At 40.8% G+C, this 18,733-nt stretch overlaps 2 protein-coding genes across 2 annotated transcripts; both read right to left on the bottom strand.

Moving 5' to 3' along the window:
• Window positions 1-4,648: 4,648 nt before the first annotated feature.
• On the bottom strand, window positions 4,649-5,827 carry LOC135550314 (serum amyloid A-5 protein-like). Its single transcript, XM_064980994.1, has 4 exons — window positions 5,717-5,827; window positions 5,493-5,598; window positions 5,147-5,285; window positions 4,649-4,979 (listed from the first exon to the last, which is right to left on the bottom strand). Exons 2-4 carry the CDS (start codon window positions 5,578-5,580, stop codon window positions 4,841-4,843), a joined length of 366 nt encoding a protein of 121 aa, XP_064837066.1. The 5' UTR covers window positions 5,581-5,598; window positions 5,717-5,827; the 3' UTR covers window positions 4,649-4,840.
• Window positions 5,828-14,333: 8,506 nt separating this feature from the next.
• Window positions 14,334-18,501, bottom strand: LOC135550293 (ferritin, heavy subunit). The gene is made up of 5 exons (XM_064980962.1): window positions 18,290-18,501; window positions 16,783-16,885; window positions 15,628-15,774; window positions 15,058-15,183; window positions 14,334-14,706 (listed from the first exon to the last, which is right to left on the bottom strand). Exons 2-5 carry the CDS (start codon window positions 16,879-16,881, stop codon window positions 14,548-14,550), a joined length of 531 nt encoding a protein of 176 aa, XP_064837034.1. The 5' UTR covers window positions 16,882-16,885; window positions 18,290-18,501; the 3' UTR covers window positions 14,334-14,547.
• Window positions 18,502-18,733: the final 232 nt, after the last annotated feature.

The raw sequence follows: 18,733 nt of genomic DNA, 5'->3' as shown, positions 1-18,733 counted from the left end.
ATACAGAACGGTTCCGTATTTCACCTGAAGAATAAACGTCTTGTTTTTCGAGATGATAGTTTCCGGATTCGACCATATTAATGACCTACGGCTCGTATTTCTGTGTGATATCATGTTACAACTAAGTCTATGATTTGATAGAGCAGTCTGACTGAGCGATGGTAGGCAGCAGCAGGCTCGTAAGCATTCATTCAAACAGCACTTTCGTGCGTTTTGCCAGCAGCTCTGCTGTTTATGACTTCAAGCCTATCAACTCCCAAGATTAGGCTGGTGTAACCGATGTGAAATGGCTAGCTAGGTAGCGGGGTGCGCGCTAATAGCGTTTCAAACGTCACTCCCTCTGAGACTTGGAGTGGTTGTTCCCCTTGCTCTGCCGCAGCTTTTGTGGTGCGATGGGTAACGCTGCTTCAAGGGTGGTTGTTGTCGATGTGTTCTTGGTTTGAGCCCAGGTAGGAGCGAGAAGAGGGACGGAAGCTATACTGTTACACTGGCAATACTAAAGTGCCTATAAGAACATCCAATAGTCAAAGGTATATGAAATACAAATCGTATAGAGAGAAATAGTCCTATAATTCCTATAATAACTACAACCTAAAACTTCTTACCTGTGAATAATATTGAAGACTCCTGTTAAAAAGAACCACCAGCTTTCATATGTTCTCATGTTCTGAGCAAAGAACTTAAACATTAGCTTTTTTCATGGCACATAATTGCACTTTTACTTTCTTCTCCAACACTTTGTTTTTGCATTATCTAAACCAAATTGAACATGTTTAATTTTATTTGAGGATAAATTGATTTTATTGATGTATTATATTAACTGCAGCCTGGGACATCAGCTTCCTCTGATCCTCTACATGTGTCATAACACACGAAACATCATCAATATCATCAGTGTGACATCATTAACCAGGGACAGAGAAGCAGTTCAAATACCCAGGCAGACACAAAACTATTGTGCATAATTACTGTTGAGCCACAAGATGGTAGTAGAAAGCTGTCTGAGGCTGATACCCAAACTGATCTTACCTGACATGTCCCAGCACCACAACCCGCCAGCATCTCCCTCAGCAGGCTAAGCTTCTGACTGAGAGAGAGAACAAATGTCATAATTATTTTGGTTCAATGACTTTGCTCATTTCCCTGGATGTTCTGGTGTTATCTCAAGTGATTTCCATACATTAAACAAAAGGCATACAACATAAAACTCTCAGTTTCTATGCACATAGGCCATGACCATAAACACACATAAAACAATACACATACCATTAGTGATACACATAAAGAAACATGCATAAACAAGCACGGACACACACACACACGCACTCACACAGTCTTAGAAACATGTTAATAATTCACCAGTTCACTGGCGCAGGTCACTCAATAATTTATCAGCCATGTTGTTGGTCCCCATGGAAATGTTGAGGGATGCTAAAGATAGCCCAGGTATGTCATGCGGATAATGCTGCAGGGGCCTGTGGGATTGGTCCTATCAACCATGCTGTGTGTTTACAAAATATTTATACCTATAACGTATTACCACTAGATCCCAGCACATAGTGAGATATTATTACAAACCTATTTGTGATGTGTATATCAAATCCAACCAAGAAGTTAGTTAAAGCTGATATAGTATAAAATACATCTTTCAAGTACATCTATTCAAAGAGATCAGAGTGGGCAAGAGGTTGGTGTACCAGTCAGTTACGACTGGTGTAGGATTGTATTTGACAGGTAGGTGTTTGAAAGACGCCTCTGAGCACTACTCACCCATCCTTGGACAGGTGCTGTCTAAAGAAGTCATTGGCAGCTAATTAGATGGTCTTCTCTGGAGTGACCAGAGTCAGGTTCACAGCAGCACCTAATGGTTAAAGAAATAGAGATACACAGAGTCATAAACAAAGAACATGCTCAAACCTGTGTGCACACACGCACGCACGCACGCACACACACACACACACACACGCACACAACTTTGTCCTACCTCTGTACATGCCAAAGTACCCCTCTGATTGGATGGTCTTGATAAGGCAATCTGACCTGTGTTGTGAACACAAAGGATTAGTGTGAAAAGACCTCAGAGAATCAACCAGAGGTAAGCAGATACTACAAGCAAACTGCAAGTTTGTTTTATAATTTCTAAATGAGAATGGTTAAATGTGTGTGTTGAACAACATTGTACATACATGCTGGTGTAGAGACGGGAACCATTTTGCTGGTTCTGGAGACGGGTCTTGGCTAGGTCAATAGGAAATACACATGTCACACCAATCAGTCCAGCAATTCCCCCGTTGATCAATTTGGCAGGTAAACTGAGAGGGAGAGAAAGAGAGAAGGGTGAGAAGGGATCAAAAAGGTGACAATGACCAATCAATAAAAAAAGATAAGAACAAGAACGAGAGAGCTGGAAAATGGTGGAGGAATTAGCTTTGAGAAACATCTGTGTGTGGAAAGTACTTGGCTTATCCCTGGGCATAGTAGCATTTACCTCAGTGTTGTGTTGGCTGGCTACCTGAAATGTAGAGTGTTCATTCATTGAGCCATGCTTTCAGAAGAATATGACTGTACAGCCACCCTCCTTCTGGACCAATCACATCAATCCTTCCCCTCCACTCCTCTCTCAACCCTAATTCTATCCCAAACTCTTCTATTTCCTCTACTCCTACTCCTCCCAGATCTCTCCTGATTTGTGTGTGTGCATTGTATTTGAATGGAGCAAGAAAAAGCAGAGAAAGAGAGAGGGAGATGGGACATCCAATACTGTGATTAGAAATATGGGTGTTTTTCTGTTTGAGGTCTATTATGTCAGCTCACAGCACTCCTTCTCTCTTTGCAGGCATGTAACAATATATCTTTGACCGAATATTTCACTTTGTTGTCTTTATAAAAGGATCTACTGTGTGTGTGTGTGTGTGTGTGTGTGTGTGTGTGTGTGTGTGTGTGTGTGTGGGGGGGGGACCTTGGTCATAGAATAGTACCTAAGAGAAGGCACAGGAGTGGTCTGTCTACTCAATGTCTGCTTTTCATTTATATGTACAGTATGAGCTCATGTATTTTTCATTGCCAGGAATGGATTACATGTGGTAATGGAGAGACTTACCACATCTAGTTTGTTAATACATCATGAATAAATACTTCCACGTAACACTATACCCATTCCACCACCTACCTGCCTTGCACATTCAGATTTGAGTGTTATGATTGTCAGGTAAACCTGACTTAACATAATTCACCCCCGTTAACTACACATCATTGCTCACCCGGTGAACCTTCCACATAAATGTATACACTGATCAGGTATTCAATGATGCTTATGTTTTCCTTGCTGCATTTCAGGGCTCATCACATCGATGCTGAGTGCAACTGCTGAGGCTACTTATTTCCACTTGGTCAAGCAGAACCCTGTTGCTACCCATTACACATATCAGGTAAAGTTAATAATGATATAGCAAAATCTATGATATTTGAAATTACAAAATCTATTGCTATTGACCTCTCTCTCACTCACTCACTCACTCACTCACTCACTCTGTTCAAAGTCTGTACCAAGAAGCTGGTACAGTACTTTGAACCATACTCTCATTGGTTGCTTGTGTGGAGGTGTGGTCAGGCTCAACAAAACATTGTATGTCTGTGCATATTTTACAGTACACCTGTAATTCTGCATTCTGTAATAATGAGTGGTTATGTTCAAAATCCTCGCTGTATGCATATTATCTATCTGTGTTAACTTATACATAGCCTACTCATTGTATGCTCCTCTTGTGATGTCACAACAAGGATAGCCTGGCACCAGCTTTGTTCCAGAGCATGTTTCTATTTTCACAAAGATTTCATCAGTGACCCTCAATGATTAACAAATACACTGAAATGGATGTGACAGAAACCAATATTATAATTTATCATGAACTGACCTACCACTTTTTATTCTCCTGGACCAGCTGTTCAAGCCTATATGGTACCTTTATTTAACTAGGCAAGTCAGTTAAGAAAAAAATCTTATTTTAAATGACGACCTAGGAACAGTGGGTTAACTGTCTGTTCAGGAGCAGAACGACAAATTTGTACCTCGTCAACTCGGGGATTTGAACTTGCAACCTTTCGGTTACTAATCCAACGCTCTAACCACTAGGCTACCCTGCCTTCCCCTGCACCACTAGTAACAGGATTCGATGTTATATCGTTACACTCAACAAATTGGCCCGGTGGATCGGTGGTCAGTTAAACCAGCATCTATTGGTTAGTGAGAAGGGGAGGACACGGTGTGTGTTGTGTTGGAGAGAGGGAGCTTAGGGATGGGCATAGGGATGGGCAGAGAAAAATAATTGTTGTTGCACCCTCAAAGTTCACATCACCTCGTCATCTGCCTTAATCTTAGCCTCTTGTCTCCTATGTTTTTCTCAGCTTCTTCTATGTCTCCTATGTTTTTCTCAGCTTCTTCTATGTCTACCCTATGAAAAACATGTACTATGTACGGCTACACCACTGTCCAAAAGTTCCTCTTTCTAGTTGTAAAGGGCTGACCCGTTGCCAGTTGAAGGCTGGGAAAATGCCAACACCAGATCATTTGAGTGTACATTTCAGGATTTCAACATTTCTTTCCAGCCTTCCCAGTCATATCATACTGAATACAGAAAGACATTCGGTCTCTGGTTGTGTAATCACTTTATTTTCGCAACACTTTTGAAATACATTGTATACTAAGTTTCAGTACCATGTACCTGTCTATTAGCAGAAATAATTTTTGAGAATATGACGTTTTTTTGCACAGTGATTAAGTGCAATATGTTTGTTTGGAATTTGGTCCTTCAGTTTGGCTAGTAACCTCCTTTTTGTAGGTTCAGTAGTTCTTGGGGAGTCCTTGGGGTCTGAATCGGTTGGGGTCCCCTCCATTACGTCCCCAGTGGTTAGCCTTCTGGTCAGCTGCTGAGTCCTCGTGTCCTCGACCAAAGGAACCCTGAACCATCTCCCGGCCATTACTGAGAGAGGAGAAATACTACATAAGTAACTCGCCAACCACAGTAAACCAATAATGGTAAAATTGTCTTTCTGACCAGACATTTTTTTTTTTTTTACAAAAAGTGGCATAAAGATCTAATTAGAGAAAGGAGAATGTTTTTATGAGATAATTTGATGAATCACCCACCTGATGACTGCTGCTGCCCACCTGCCCCCTGGTCCTCTCCTGGCAGCATCATAGTTGCCCCGAGCGTGAAAGTACTTGTCTGAGTTTTTCCAGTTGGCGTCCTTCATGTCGCCATATGCACGCCACATGTCTCTAGCACCTGCAGGGTCAGGAGGACACAGATGTTGAGTTTGACACTTTCAATGAACTTTACAACTTTTCAAACCACTTGCCTCAAGAAATAACAATGACTTTAAAGGAGTTCTCAAATACAATACATGTCGCTCTTGATAGATTTGTTGCTACTGGTTTCTGTATCTATTTCTGTCAACAATGAAGAAACAATGATTAAAGTGTATAAACGGACCTCGAGCAGCTTCACCAGGGAAGCGGTACCACTGAGCTTGAGCTCCTACAACGAGGGTCAGAACAAGTCCAGCGAGAAGCAGCTTCATACTTGCAGATGCGACAAACTGAAGGAAACACGAGGGTGAGAGAGAGCATAGGCCCCTATATGAATTGCTAACATATTTACAGATCATTTATTCAACTTAAACTCAGACTGCCTCATATAAGAGAGTTATCGCTTACCTTCTAGCTCCTTAGTTAGTTAGTCAGTCAGGCAGTTTGAACTCCCTTGTGTTTTGTGTTGGTTTGTGGTCTGCAGCTTGTTCTTATATTCCACTCAGACCAGGGAGGAGTTCTGTTTTTCCAAAAGCTGGAATTCCCTAACTTCGTCCTCCCAAGCTATTACGATCAGAAGTGTATGCCGGGAACACAAGATGAGAAATTTCCAGGACATGACAAGATGAATTAGAGGACGTGCTCTGAAGCCTTGGGCAATAAGGAGGATACTCCTCAATTGTGTAACTAGGCCTACAGCTTAAAAGAACAAGGCATCAAAATGTGATGTGTCTGTATTAATAAGACTAATGGGGGAGCAGTTTGTTTTTCTGCTTTTAATGTAGTAATTGTCTTGATGGTTGAGGTTCCAAAAGTTTGCCTCTCACCTAATATGAGAGAATTATTCCTTATGATATGATTCATTATAGACTACTATAATAGGGTAGAATACAGGTATTTAATAGACATAGACATGAAAAGCAATTTGCATGTCCACATCTTACAGTTGGCACCTTTATCTTAAGGGTTACACAATTACTGCTCCCCCTCACACCTATGCTGCTGTTCATTTATTATTGCTTGCCATTACCATTAGTATCTATTTGCAGTTGAAGAAGGAAGTTTACATACACTTAGGTTGGAGTCATTAAAACTTGTTTTTCAACCACTCCACAAATTTCTTGTTAATAAACTATAGTTTTGACAAGTTGATTAGGACATAATTTTCCAACAATTGTTTACAGACAGATTATTTCACTTATAATTAACTGTAGCACAATTCCAGTGGGTCAGAAGTTTCCATACACTAAGTTGACTGTGTCTTTTAAACAACTTGGAAAATTCCAGTAAATGATGTCATGGCTTTAGAAGCTTCTGATAGGCTAATTGACATAATTTGAGTCAATTGGAGGTGTACCTGTGGATGTATTTCAAGGTCTAACTTCAAACTCAGTGCCTGTTTGCTTGACATCGTGGGAAAATGAAAAGAAATCAGCCATGACCTCAGAAAACAAATTGTAGACCTCCACAAGTCTTGTTCATCCTTGGGAGTAATGTCCAAATGCCTGAAGGTACCACATTCATCTGTACAAACAATAGTACACAAGTATACACACCATGGGACCACGTAGCTGTCATACCGCTCAGGAAGGAGACGCGTTCTGTCTCCTAGATGAACGTACTTTGTTGTGAAAAGTGAAAATCAATCCCAGAACAACAGCAAAGGACCTTGTGAAGATGCTGGAGGAAACAGGTACAAAAGTATCTCTATCCACAGTAAAACGAGTCATATATCGACCTAACCTGAAAGGCCACTCAGCAAGGAAGAAGCCACTGCTCCAAAACCGCCATAGAAAAGCCAGACTACGGTTTGTAACTGCACATGGGGACAAAGATCGTACTTTTTGAAGAAACGTCCTCTGGTCTGATGAATCAAAAATAGAACAGTTTGGCAGTAATGACCATCGTTATGTTTGGAGGTAAAAGGGGAAGGTTTGCAAGCCCGAAGAACACCATCCCAAACGTGAAGCACAGGGGTGGCAGCATCATGATGTGGGAATGCTTTGTTGCAGGAGGGACGGTGCATTTCACAAAATAGTTGGCATCATGAGGATGGAAAATTATGTGGGTATTTTGAAGATCTCAAGACATCAATCAGGAAGTTAAAGCTTGGTCGCAAATGGGTCTTCCAAATGGAAAATGACCCCAAGCATACTTCCAAAGTTGTGGCAAAATGGCTTAAGGACAACAAAGTCAAGGTATTGGAGTGGCCATCACAAAGCCCTGACCTCAATCCCATAGAAAATGTGTGGGCAGAACTGAAAAAGCATGCACGAGCAAGGAGGCCTGCAAACCTGACTCAGTTACACCAGCTCTGTCAGGAGGAATGGGCCAAAATTCACACAACTTATTGTGGGAAGCTTGTGGAAGGCTACCTGGAATGTTTGACCCAAGTGAATCAATTTAAAGGCAATGCTACCAAAAACTAATTGAGTGTATGTAAACTTCTGACCCACTGGGAATGTGATGAAAGAAATAAAAGCTGAAATAATTAATTCTACTATTATTCTGACATTTCACATTATTAAAATAAAGTGGTGTTCCTAACTGACCTAAAACAGGACATTTTTACTAGGCTTAAATGTCAGGAATTGTGAAAAACTGAGTTTAAATGTATTTGGCTAAGGTGTATGTAAACTTTTGACTTCAACATTATTCATCCTGCTACTGGTCACAATTACTCTTGTTTACAAATAAAATCTATTTTTATTGGTTGCATACACATATTTAGCAGATGTTTTGCGTGTGTAGCGAAATGCTTGTGTTAATAGCTCCAGCAGTGCAGTAATATCTAACAATTTCCAACAATACACACAGATCTAAAAGTAAAAGAATGGAATTAAGAAATATAAAAATGATACGACAAGCAATGAGTCCATAGTGTAAATATATATATGTGTGTGTGATGGGATGTATTGACATTTTGGACGGTATGTGGATAGAATATTTTGAAAATCTGTAGAATACAGATGTTCTGAAAGAGCTGCAAAGTCTGGATCCCTAAAATCAGCTGGGCTAGAAAATCTGGACTCTCTCCCTCTAAAATTATCAGCTGAAAATGTTGCAACCCCTATTACTAGCCTGTTCAACCTCTCTTTCGTATTGTCTGAGATCCCCAAAGATTGGAAAGCTGCCCCGGTCATCCCCCTCTTCAAAGGGGGAGACCCTCTAGACCCAAACTGTTATAAACCTATATCCATCCTGCCCTGCAAAAGCCAAGTTAACAAACAGATCACCAACCATTTCAAATCCCACCGTACCTTTGCCACTATGCAATCTGGTTTCCGAGCTAGTCATGGGTGCACCTCAGCCACGCTCAACGTCCTAAACAATAGCATAACCACCATTGATAAAAGACAGTACTGTGCAGCCGTCTTCATCGACCTGGCCAAGGCTTTTGACTCTGTCAATCTCCGCATTCTTATCGGCAGATTCAATAGCCTTGGTTTCTCAAATGACTGCCTCGCCTGGTTCACTCTCCTTCCAGACTCACATCAAACATCTCCAATCCAAAATTACATCTAGAATTGGCTTACTATTTCGCAACAAAGCCTCCTTCATTCATGCTGCCAAACATACCCTCGTAAAACTGACTATCCCACCAATCCTTGACTACACGATGTGTAATTTCTAAAATAGCCAACACTCTACTCAGCAAATTGGATGTAGTCTATCACAGTGCCATCCATTTTGTCACCAAAGCCCCATATACTACCCACCACTGTGACCTGTATGCTCTCGTTGGCCCACTGGCTCCAGGTCATCGATAAGTCTTTGCTCGGTAAAGCCCTGCCTTAGCTCACTGGTCACCATAGCAACACCCAACCGTAGCACACTCTCCAGCAGGTATATTTTACTGTTCATCCCCAAAGCTAAGACTTCCTTTGGCCGCCTTTCCTTACAGTTCTCTGCTGCCAATGACTGGAACAAATTGCAAAAATCACTGAAGCTGGAGACATATCTCCCTCTCTAACTTTAAGCATCAGCTGTCAGATCAGCTTACCGATCACTGTACCTGTACACAGCCAATCTGTAAATAGCACACCCAACTACCTCATCCCCATATTGTTATTTATCTTTTTGCTCTTTTGAACCCCAATATCACTACTTGCACATCATCATCTGCACATCAATCACTCCAGTGTTAATGCTAAATTGTAATTATTTTGCCTCTGTGGCCTATTTATTGCCTTACCTCCCTAATTTTCTACATTTGCACACACTGCACATTGATTTTTCTTTTCTATTATTGACTGTACATTTGTTTATTTGTTTATTTGTGTTGATGTTTGTGTCGCACTGCTTTGCTTTATCTTGGCCAGGTCGCAGTTGTAAATGAGAACTTGTTCTCAACTGGCCTACCTGGTTAAATAAAGGTGAAATAAAATGAATCAAATAAAAAATCCACGGGATAGAATAGTATATATACAGCAATAGTTGAATTGGATGGCATTGACTAGACTACAGTAAACTACATATAGCAAAGATTCAATAACAAAGACCAGGGAGGTTTTCCAATGCCTCACAAAGAAGGCATTAGAAAACCTAGTGAGCTTTTATGGGGCATACTGCAACAACAACAAAAATGTATATGGATAGTTTAAAGTACATAGGCCTCTTAGCATCTCGTGAGGCCTACCAGTTTCTGGATATAACCCCTGTCTGGCGTCTTGAGAACGACTAACTGACACTGCCTCTTCTAGTCAGCAACAACACATCAGAAAACAAATTATAGATTTTAATGCTTTACTGTACTAACCTATTTAGCTTTTGTCCTCAATTGCAAATCATTGTATTTTGGTGTAAAAAAACTGTCTCAGGCACTGCTCCAGAATCTCCCATAGGTGTTCAATTGGGTTGAGATCTAGTCACTGAAACAGCCATGGCATATGGTTTACATCATTTTCATGCTCAGCCAACCAGATCAGTGACCACTCCTTCCCTGTGGACGGGGGCATTGTCATCCTGCGTGCCAAAGCCATGATAGCCAAAATAATGACCTGCCCAGCATTTTTATACATGACCCTAAGCATGATGGGACGTTAACTGCTTAATTAACTCAGGAACCCCACCTGTGTGGAAGCACCTGCTTTCAAAATACTTTGTATCCCTCCTTTACTAAAATCAAATCAAATCTCAAGTGTTTCCTTTATTTTGGCAGTTACCTGTACATAAAACACACTTCAAATAGTACCTTAGTGTAAAGTGCTAACAAATACTAGAAATTCTAAAGGTAACAAAAAAAAGAAAAAATACATTTTTAACTAGTTTTAAACTTTTATGGCCAGTGCCATCATGATGACGTCATGTCGGTTGCATAATGACATGTCATTATGGAGACAGCACAGCAAGGTTATGTGTTTCTATATTTGTTTTTATTTATGTTTGTTTTGTACATCCGTATTAGTTTCTATTTAGTTTAAGTTGCATAAAATATATACATTTCATTTTTATATTATTTAGTTTCAGTTTTAGTGTTAAATGGGTTGTAGAGTTTTTGTGTTTTTTGGGATGTCACAACTGGGGGGCAGTAATATATAAGGTGATAGGTTAGCCCTTCTCATGACTCCAATTTTACATTGGTGTCACATATACTCCCTCTCTGGCCTCTAGGTCATCAGGCTGCTGAGTGTCCCGCACACCTGTCACCATCGTCTCGCGCACCTGCGCCTCATGACACTCACCTGGACTCCATCACCTCCTTGATTATCTTCCCTGTATCTGTCACTCCCCTTGGTTCTTTCCTCGGGTGTTATTGACTGTTTTCATGTTGGTGTGTTAAGTGTTCATTGTTTGATTTATTAAAACACTCACTCCCTGAACTTGTCATAACTAGGGGCAGTAATATATAAGGTGATGAGTCAGGTCATAGGCTAGGTTTGCCCTTCTCATGACTCCAATTTTACATTTTTTGCAAAGCTGCAGAGAAAAAGCCATATTCTCAGACTGGCCAATAAAAAGAAAGGATCAAGATGTGCAAAAGAACACAGACACTGGATGGAGGTACTCTGCCTAGAAGGCCAACATCCCGGAGTCGCCTCTTCACTGTTGAAGTTGAGACTGGTGTTTTTGCGGGTACTATTTAATGAAGCTGCCAGTTGAGGACTTGTTTGGTGTCTGTTTCTCAAACTAGACACTCTAATGTACTTGTCCTCTTGCTCAGTTTTGCACTGGGGCCTCCCACTCATTCTATTCTGGTTAGAACCAGTTTGCGCTGTTCTGTGAAGGTAGTATACAGCGTTGTATGAGATCTTCAGTTTCTTGGCAATTTCTTGCATGGAAAGCCTTAATTTCTCAGAACAAGAATAGACTGACGAGTTTCAGAAGAAAGTTAATTGTTTCTGGCCATTTTGAGCCTGTAATCAAACTCACAAATGCTGATGCTCCAGATACTCAACTAGTCCAAAGGCCAGTTTTATTGCTACTTTTATCAGAACAACAGTAGTTTTCTGCTGTGCTAACATAATTGCAAAAGGTTTTTCTAATGATCAATTAGCCTTTTAAATTGATAAACTTAGATTAGTTAACACAACATGCCATTGGAACACCGGAGTGATGGTTGCTGATAATGGGCCTCTGTACACCTATCTAGATATTCCATAATAAGATCAGCCGTTTCCAGCTAGAATAGTCATTTACAACATTAACAATGTCTAGACTGTATTTCTGATCAATTTGATGTTATTTTAATGGACAAAAAATTTGCTTTTCTTTCAAAAACAAGGACGTTTCTAAGTGACCCCAAACTTTTGAACTGTCGTGTATGTATATATGTATATATATATGAACTGTACAAATGACACATTGGTGATCATAGATATAGAACCCTAGATAGGATGATGTCATAGACCCACTACACTAAGGGTAGGGTTGGGTAGTAACAGATTACATGTAATCTATCACACCCGTTGAGGGCATTATCACTTAAATTAATACCTGCTCTTTCCGTGACATAGACTGACCAGGTAAAATACATGAACCCTCATTGATATCACTTGTTAAATCCACCTCAATCAGTGTAGATGAATACGAGGAAACCGGTTAATTAAACAAGTATTTTTAAGCCTTGAGACAATTGAAACAAGACAAAAGATTTAAGTGCCTTTTAACAGGGTATGAAAAAGGTGCCAGGCACACAGTTTTGTATCAAGAACTACAACACTGCTGGGTTTTTCAAGCTTAACCCTTTCCCATGTGTATCACAAATGCTCCACCACCCAAAGGACATCCAACCAACTTTAAACAACTGAGGGAAGCATTGGTGTCAACATGGGCCGGCATCCCTGTAACACCTTGTAGAGTCCGTGCCCCGACGAATTGAGGCTGTTCTGAGGGCAAAAGGGGGGGGGGTGTTCTTAATGTTTTGTACACTCATTGGAGGCTGCTGAGGGGGGGACTCACAATAATGGTTGGAATGGAGTCAATGGAAACCACGTTTGGTACCATTCCATTTACTCCATTCCAGCCGTCCGCACTAGCTTACATAAACTAGATATCATTAGAATTCCTGTCTAGTGATGTCTACGACATCAATATAAAAAATACATATAAAGTTAAGTAATATATCGTTCTAATCTGCAGGACAAACATTCCATTCCAGCTAAATAATGGATATATAGCGTTTTGCCACAAAACCTTTTAACCTTTAATTTTGTCACCAGAATAAGACCCTCAATATTTTGGGGAAAGGAGCATCAAGCTCAACACTTTGCAATTTCACCATGCTGTGAAGTTCATAGTTTGTAGCCTAAACTGTTCACTTTCCAAAGTCGGAGGGGAGGACCACACATCTGACTGCAAGATTACTTCGATATGGTTAAATCAATACGGTCACTTTAAAAGCCTTTCCGACACCATCTCTCCGGGGGGGGGGCAGTAGCCTAGTGGTTAGCGCGTTGGTCTAGTTGCGAGACTGAATCCCCGGGCTGTCAAGGTAAAAATGTGTTGCTCTGCCCCCTGAACAAGGCAGTTAACCCACTTCCTACACCATCATTTAAAATAATTTGTTCTTAACCGACTTGCCTAGTTAAGGTAAATAATATTTTACAAATGGAGGCCACCTTGTCTAGTGGTTAGTTTATTCAATATTTGCAAAGTTTACAAATCTGGTGTTCCCATCAGGACGGTCGAGTATTTTTTTATCCGACATGTACTTCACATGTATTGAAAGGTTTCTGGAAACCTTCGAACAGTAACATTTTACTGGAAAGATATCCATACGCATGAAAATTTGGTGTATAAAGTACTTGTGTGATCAACAGATCAGTTTTAATATGTCATCTTATACCTCGTGTCATACTCGTTGCCAAACCCACTGGCTCCAGGTCATCTACACCCCTTAGCTCAGCTCACTGGTCACCATAGCAGCACCCACCTGTCGCACGCGCGCCAGCAGGCATCTCTGGTCACCCCAAAACCAATTCTTCCTTTGGCTGCCTCTCCTTCCAGTTCTCTGCTGCCAAGGACTGGAACTACAATAATCTGAAACACTTCTCCCTCACTAGCTTTTTGAGCATCAACTGTCAGAGCAGCTCACAGATTACTGTACATAGCCCATCTATAATTTATCCCAAACAACTTCCTCTTCCCCTACTGTATTTTTCGCACCCAATAATTTCTACTTGCACATTCCACTGCAAAGCTACCATTATTTTTTTACTTGTTAGATTTTACTTGTTAGATTTTATTTACTTCACCACCATGGCCTTTTTGCTTTTACCACAGACTTATTTTTCTGTATATTTGTTTTACTCCATCTGTAACCATTAGGTTTAACTGCTTTGCCAGGTCGCAATTGTAAGTAAAAACTTATTCTCAACTTGCCTACCTGGTTAAATAAAGGTGAAAAAAAGTTTGCTATTTCATAGTCAGTCTCATTTCTCTAGCTTCCAACTTGTTGAGTTCTCTTTATTCTATCCATTTTGTATCAGACCAGTTTTGTTCAGTGTTTAACTATGTCTGAATGAGACCATTTAGACTAATCTTTATATATGCACACACCTCTGCAGAATTATGACAAAGAGGCTTATCAGAATCCAGAGGGTTTCATTTATTGACAACTGCAGTCAAAACAAGCAGGCTAGAATGGCATGTGGAGGGGAAAGGGCTACTGGCTTATAGGAACGGGAGGGAATAGCATAGCACAAACTAAGGATTCAAGGATGAACTTGATTGATGCCAAGCCTATAGATAAAGCAAGACAGAAACACAGCTATAGGATATAGCAAGAAACTGAGGGTCTATGTGCTCTCTTTGCCCAAAGTGTGTTTGTCAAACAGGTACTCGGCCATGCCGTTCTGGGGGGCACCCATCCGGCGGAGGTTGGTCACCCAGTCACCCAGCTCCTTTATGGACTTCACCTGCTCGTCCAGGTAGTGTGTCTCAATGAAGTCACACATCTGAGCGAAAAAAGACCAAATGAGAGAAAGGACCAACAGGTAAGCAAAACTCAGTGGAGTGATGCCTCAAACAGAACAGGGATGAATAATCTCTAGTGTTCATCTAGACCCTAGAGGAAAAGGGTTTTTTAAAACCCTTCATGTGACCCTCTGGACTTGGCACCGATTAAAGTGTACACTGCATGAAAAACCTGACAGACTTCAGATTTGGCGCCCTGTTTATGATATCCTGAATTACATAAATATGGGTGGATTAGATTCTGATTTTAAATCTTCAGAGATTCTTAAAAACATCTTGCAGTTAAAACATAGCGTTTTGCCTTTGTATAGTTTATTACTCCATATACTCACGTGTGGGTCGTTGTGATCAGCGCAGACCTTGTGCAGGTCCAGCAGGGACTGGTTTACACTTTTCTCCAGCTGCAGGGCACTCTCAAGGGCCTCCACACCACTACCCCACTCATCCTTCTCTGGTTTCTGGAACAAGCCACACATATGGTGTTACAAAGAGCAGCCGTAGTGCCTCTTCACAAGCCACTATTCCCCCCCACTGGCTTATGTCAGACAAACTGGAGTACACATTGGCTACCTAGCTGCTTAATAACCATTTAGTCAAGTTTAAATCACTTGTTGCCTGTTTTCTTAACCCCTCATTGCTTTACTCTGTAAGCAAAGTCAGTCTCTAGGATTCAGTATGGCTGCCGTTTAACATTCTCTCCATGCCCATTGCAACAGTACATTTATCTCTGACAGTGTCAATGACACACGCAGCAGTTGAAATGTCTGAAAGATAAGTGGTCCACTCCCTCAATCAGTCCTCCCTAGATGGGAGCTATCATATCCCCACAATAAACTCCCACTGAAAGCATGCATTTGCACACAGGCGAAACATGGACATGCACACAAGCACTTAGCACACACCTTGACATCCTGCAGGAAGATTCTCCCTCCCCTCTGGTTCTGAACTTTCATCAGCTTCTCAGCGTGCTCACGTTCTTCGTGGGACTGGTTCTTGAAAAACTTAGCAAAGTTATGCAGGGCCTGGTCATCACGATCGAAGTAATACGCCTGAGACAGGAGATGGTAAAGGTGAATTCAAAGATACCTGGCTGGTTCCAGTTCTACCATCGCTACTTATGTCAAGATCAGTAGAATCAATGTGCATCTACAATGATCACTGCTATCAGTATGCAGATTAAATGAGCTCCACAAGTGTTGGGACAGTGACATTTTGGATCTGTATCCAGCACTTGAAATGATACAATGACTATGAGGTTCAATTACAGACAGCTTTAATTTGAGTTTATTTTGATCCATGTCGGGTCAACCGTTTAGAAAGTAAAGCACTTTTATACATAGTCACACCATTTTAGGGGAATAAAAGTAATGGGACAAATTTACGAGTGTATTAAAGTAAACATATGTGGTCCCATATGCCTAACACGTAATGACTACATCAAGCTTTTGACTCCAAATTTGTTGGGATAAATTTGCATCCAATAGAAGTGGTAAATGCATCATCATTTGAGTCACTAAACAAGAACAGTAATTAAACACATCTACATTAATATGGATGCTACCACGATTATAGACAGTGCTGAATGAACTGTTAATTAGTGAGAAAGTTGAGGCATAAACATGGTAGCCTCCTGTTAACAGCAAATGCTGCAAAAAGCACTCAACTATTTTGGTTAGATAATTAAATTAGTGGGTCTTATGGTTGTGGAAGGCTTATTTGGCCTGGATATAGTTTCATGAGCCTTGACTTTAGATTTCTGACTGTATGAAATGCAGTGAATTGTACAACAACTGATTCAGAATGTGATATAACTAAATAAAAAAGTGCATCACTCACAAGGTTGAAAACGATTACAATTTAGGCCATACCACCCAGCCCTAGTATTAAATGGGCTGCCAAGAGGCCAGAGTGGGGAAAACACACCCATCTGCACTGTCATGGGGTGTAACCTTTTTACTCCTCATGACTCAGTGTTCCTGTAATCTAATCAGTCATACTAGTATCCGAGACTACACTTGCCAAACCCTTCTTCCTCCCCATTCCCCTTCCAGTCTTACCATGGACAGATAAACATAGGAAGCGTACAGCTCCAGGTTGATCTGCCGGTTGATGGCAGCCTCACAGTCCTGATGGAAGTTCTGTCTCACTGGAGACATGTTTCTGAAATGGAAATGTATTAACTCAAAAGGGCACACTTTGGTTCAATGAATTAAGGCACTTTTTAAAACAGCATGGAGGACTCGATGCCAAAGGGAAGATTCTGACTCTTCAATAACTTTAGCTAGATGCTCTAACCTTATGTACATCGCATCCAGAGAGGTAGCAAGAGGGTCGACACCGCCCAAAATATGTCAACACAGATAGACTGTTAAGGGCGACTGCACTTCTTGATATAGGCATGTTTTAGATGGTTCATTAAGAAATGCTAGCGGCTATGACTGAACTCAAACAAATGGTTTGATATAAGTGGGGAGAGTTGGCAAAATAATTAGGCAAATTCACTTCTGCCAACGGGTGTGCGACCAAACCAAATGTGGTTGGCTTCCGGATAAGCCTCTGGGGCTACTTCAGGACCTTCAATAAATTAATGCAAGTGGGGACAATATTTTCATTTTACACACCTTTTAGTTCTCATGAAATGCTTTAAACACACATTTACATTTCTACAATTTAGTTAGAGGTTCATTCTTTGCCTTGTGATCAGGAGTCCTCTATGTTGGTGAACAATTGGCCCAGCATTAACCAGGTTGCTTTAGCTGACTTAATAAAAGGGTTTAAAGAAACCTAATTGCTATTTTAATAAGTTAAGTTTATTCGATCAAACGCAATGTTTGTTGTTAAGGGAATTGCTCTATTACACAATAGATTGGCTAGATATATCCCGCCTTTGAAGGCATGTACTTCCATTGTTAATCGAATATCTTGTCAATATAAAAGATCCTCGCACTTCACCGACCAAGGCCATCAGTGTTGCCAATTTATAGAGTTCTGACTCCTACCCAAAAGTTAGTTGATAGCGTTTATCGATTTCCCCCACTTAATTCTGCCGCATCGTCGCGCATACAGGCAGATAAGAACAAAGGGCGCGGTGTGCGTAAGAGAGCGGACAAAAACGTCTGGGACCGCAGCAAGTCAAATTGGTGCTGTGACGTCGACGTAACTGCAAATCATGGAGCCGATCAGTGAAAAAAAAAATGTTGCCAGCACTGAACGCCAGACGCCATTATTTGGCAAACCAAGGACATATTTAGTAAACCGCCACGATATCGAAAAACACCGCAATTATAACATTGACGATTGTTTTTAGTACCGAGGGTAATAACGCTGAGTTATTTTACAATGCTAACGTTACAACGCATTTGACATCGTCGCAAGCTTGTTAATAACGTTAGCTAGCTGGCTACAGTAGGTAGCGTAGTTTGTTACATAACGTAGCTAACTAACCACCCTCAGTAGTACGGCCTTGGGCGGTAGTGGCTAGCTAGTTACGTTGTTACATCCAACAATTATGCCAACCAGCTAGTTTAATAACTTATTCTTAGCTAGATATGTTATTTGTCTTACCTTGTGTTTTTTCTGGTCCGAAGAGGTGGCGTGAATGATTCGAATTGTTCGTTTCTACGATGTTATGGATAGCTTGATCTAATTTGGTTTTCAAAAGGGATCAATTCAATCAAAAAAAAATTGCTTAAAAGAGTAGAAGGTTGCCGTTCAAGCACTGTTGAAGCAGGTAACCTTTACTCTCGTCCGCAAACTGATATGTGTGAGTGGTGAGGGTTGCGCAGTGCTTAAATAGGGAATGACGTCGTCAAAAGCAGTAAGGGGAGGGGACTGGCGAAGGAGGGACTGTCAAAAGCACATCGTTTTTTCATTTATATAAAATACTACTCTATTTGGTCAAACTTTTGAAAACTATATGGTAAAGCACGACACTTGTTTGAAATCCATTTTTACTCAGTGAGACATAGCAAACAGATGGAAATTGTATCACGTGAGTAGAGCCTAGAG

This window comes from Oncorhynchus masou, chromosome 1 (genome assembly GCF_036934945.1).
Source record: "Oncorhynchus masou masou isolate Uvic2021 chromosome 1, UVic_Omas_1.1, whole genome shotgun sequence".
Taxonomy (NCBI): Eukaryota; Metazoa; Chordata; class Actinopteri; order Salmoniformes; family Salmonidae; genus Oncorhynchus; species Oncorhynchus masou.
This window is presented reverse-complemented; position numbering and strand designations above follow the sequence as displayed.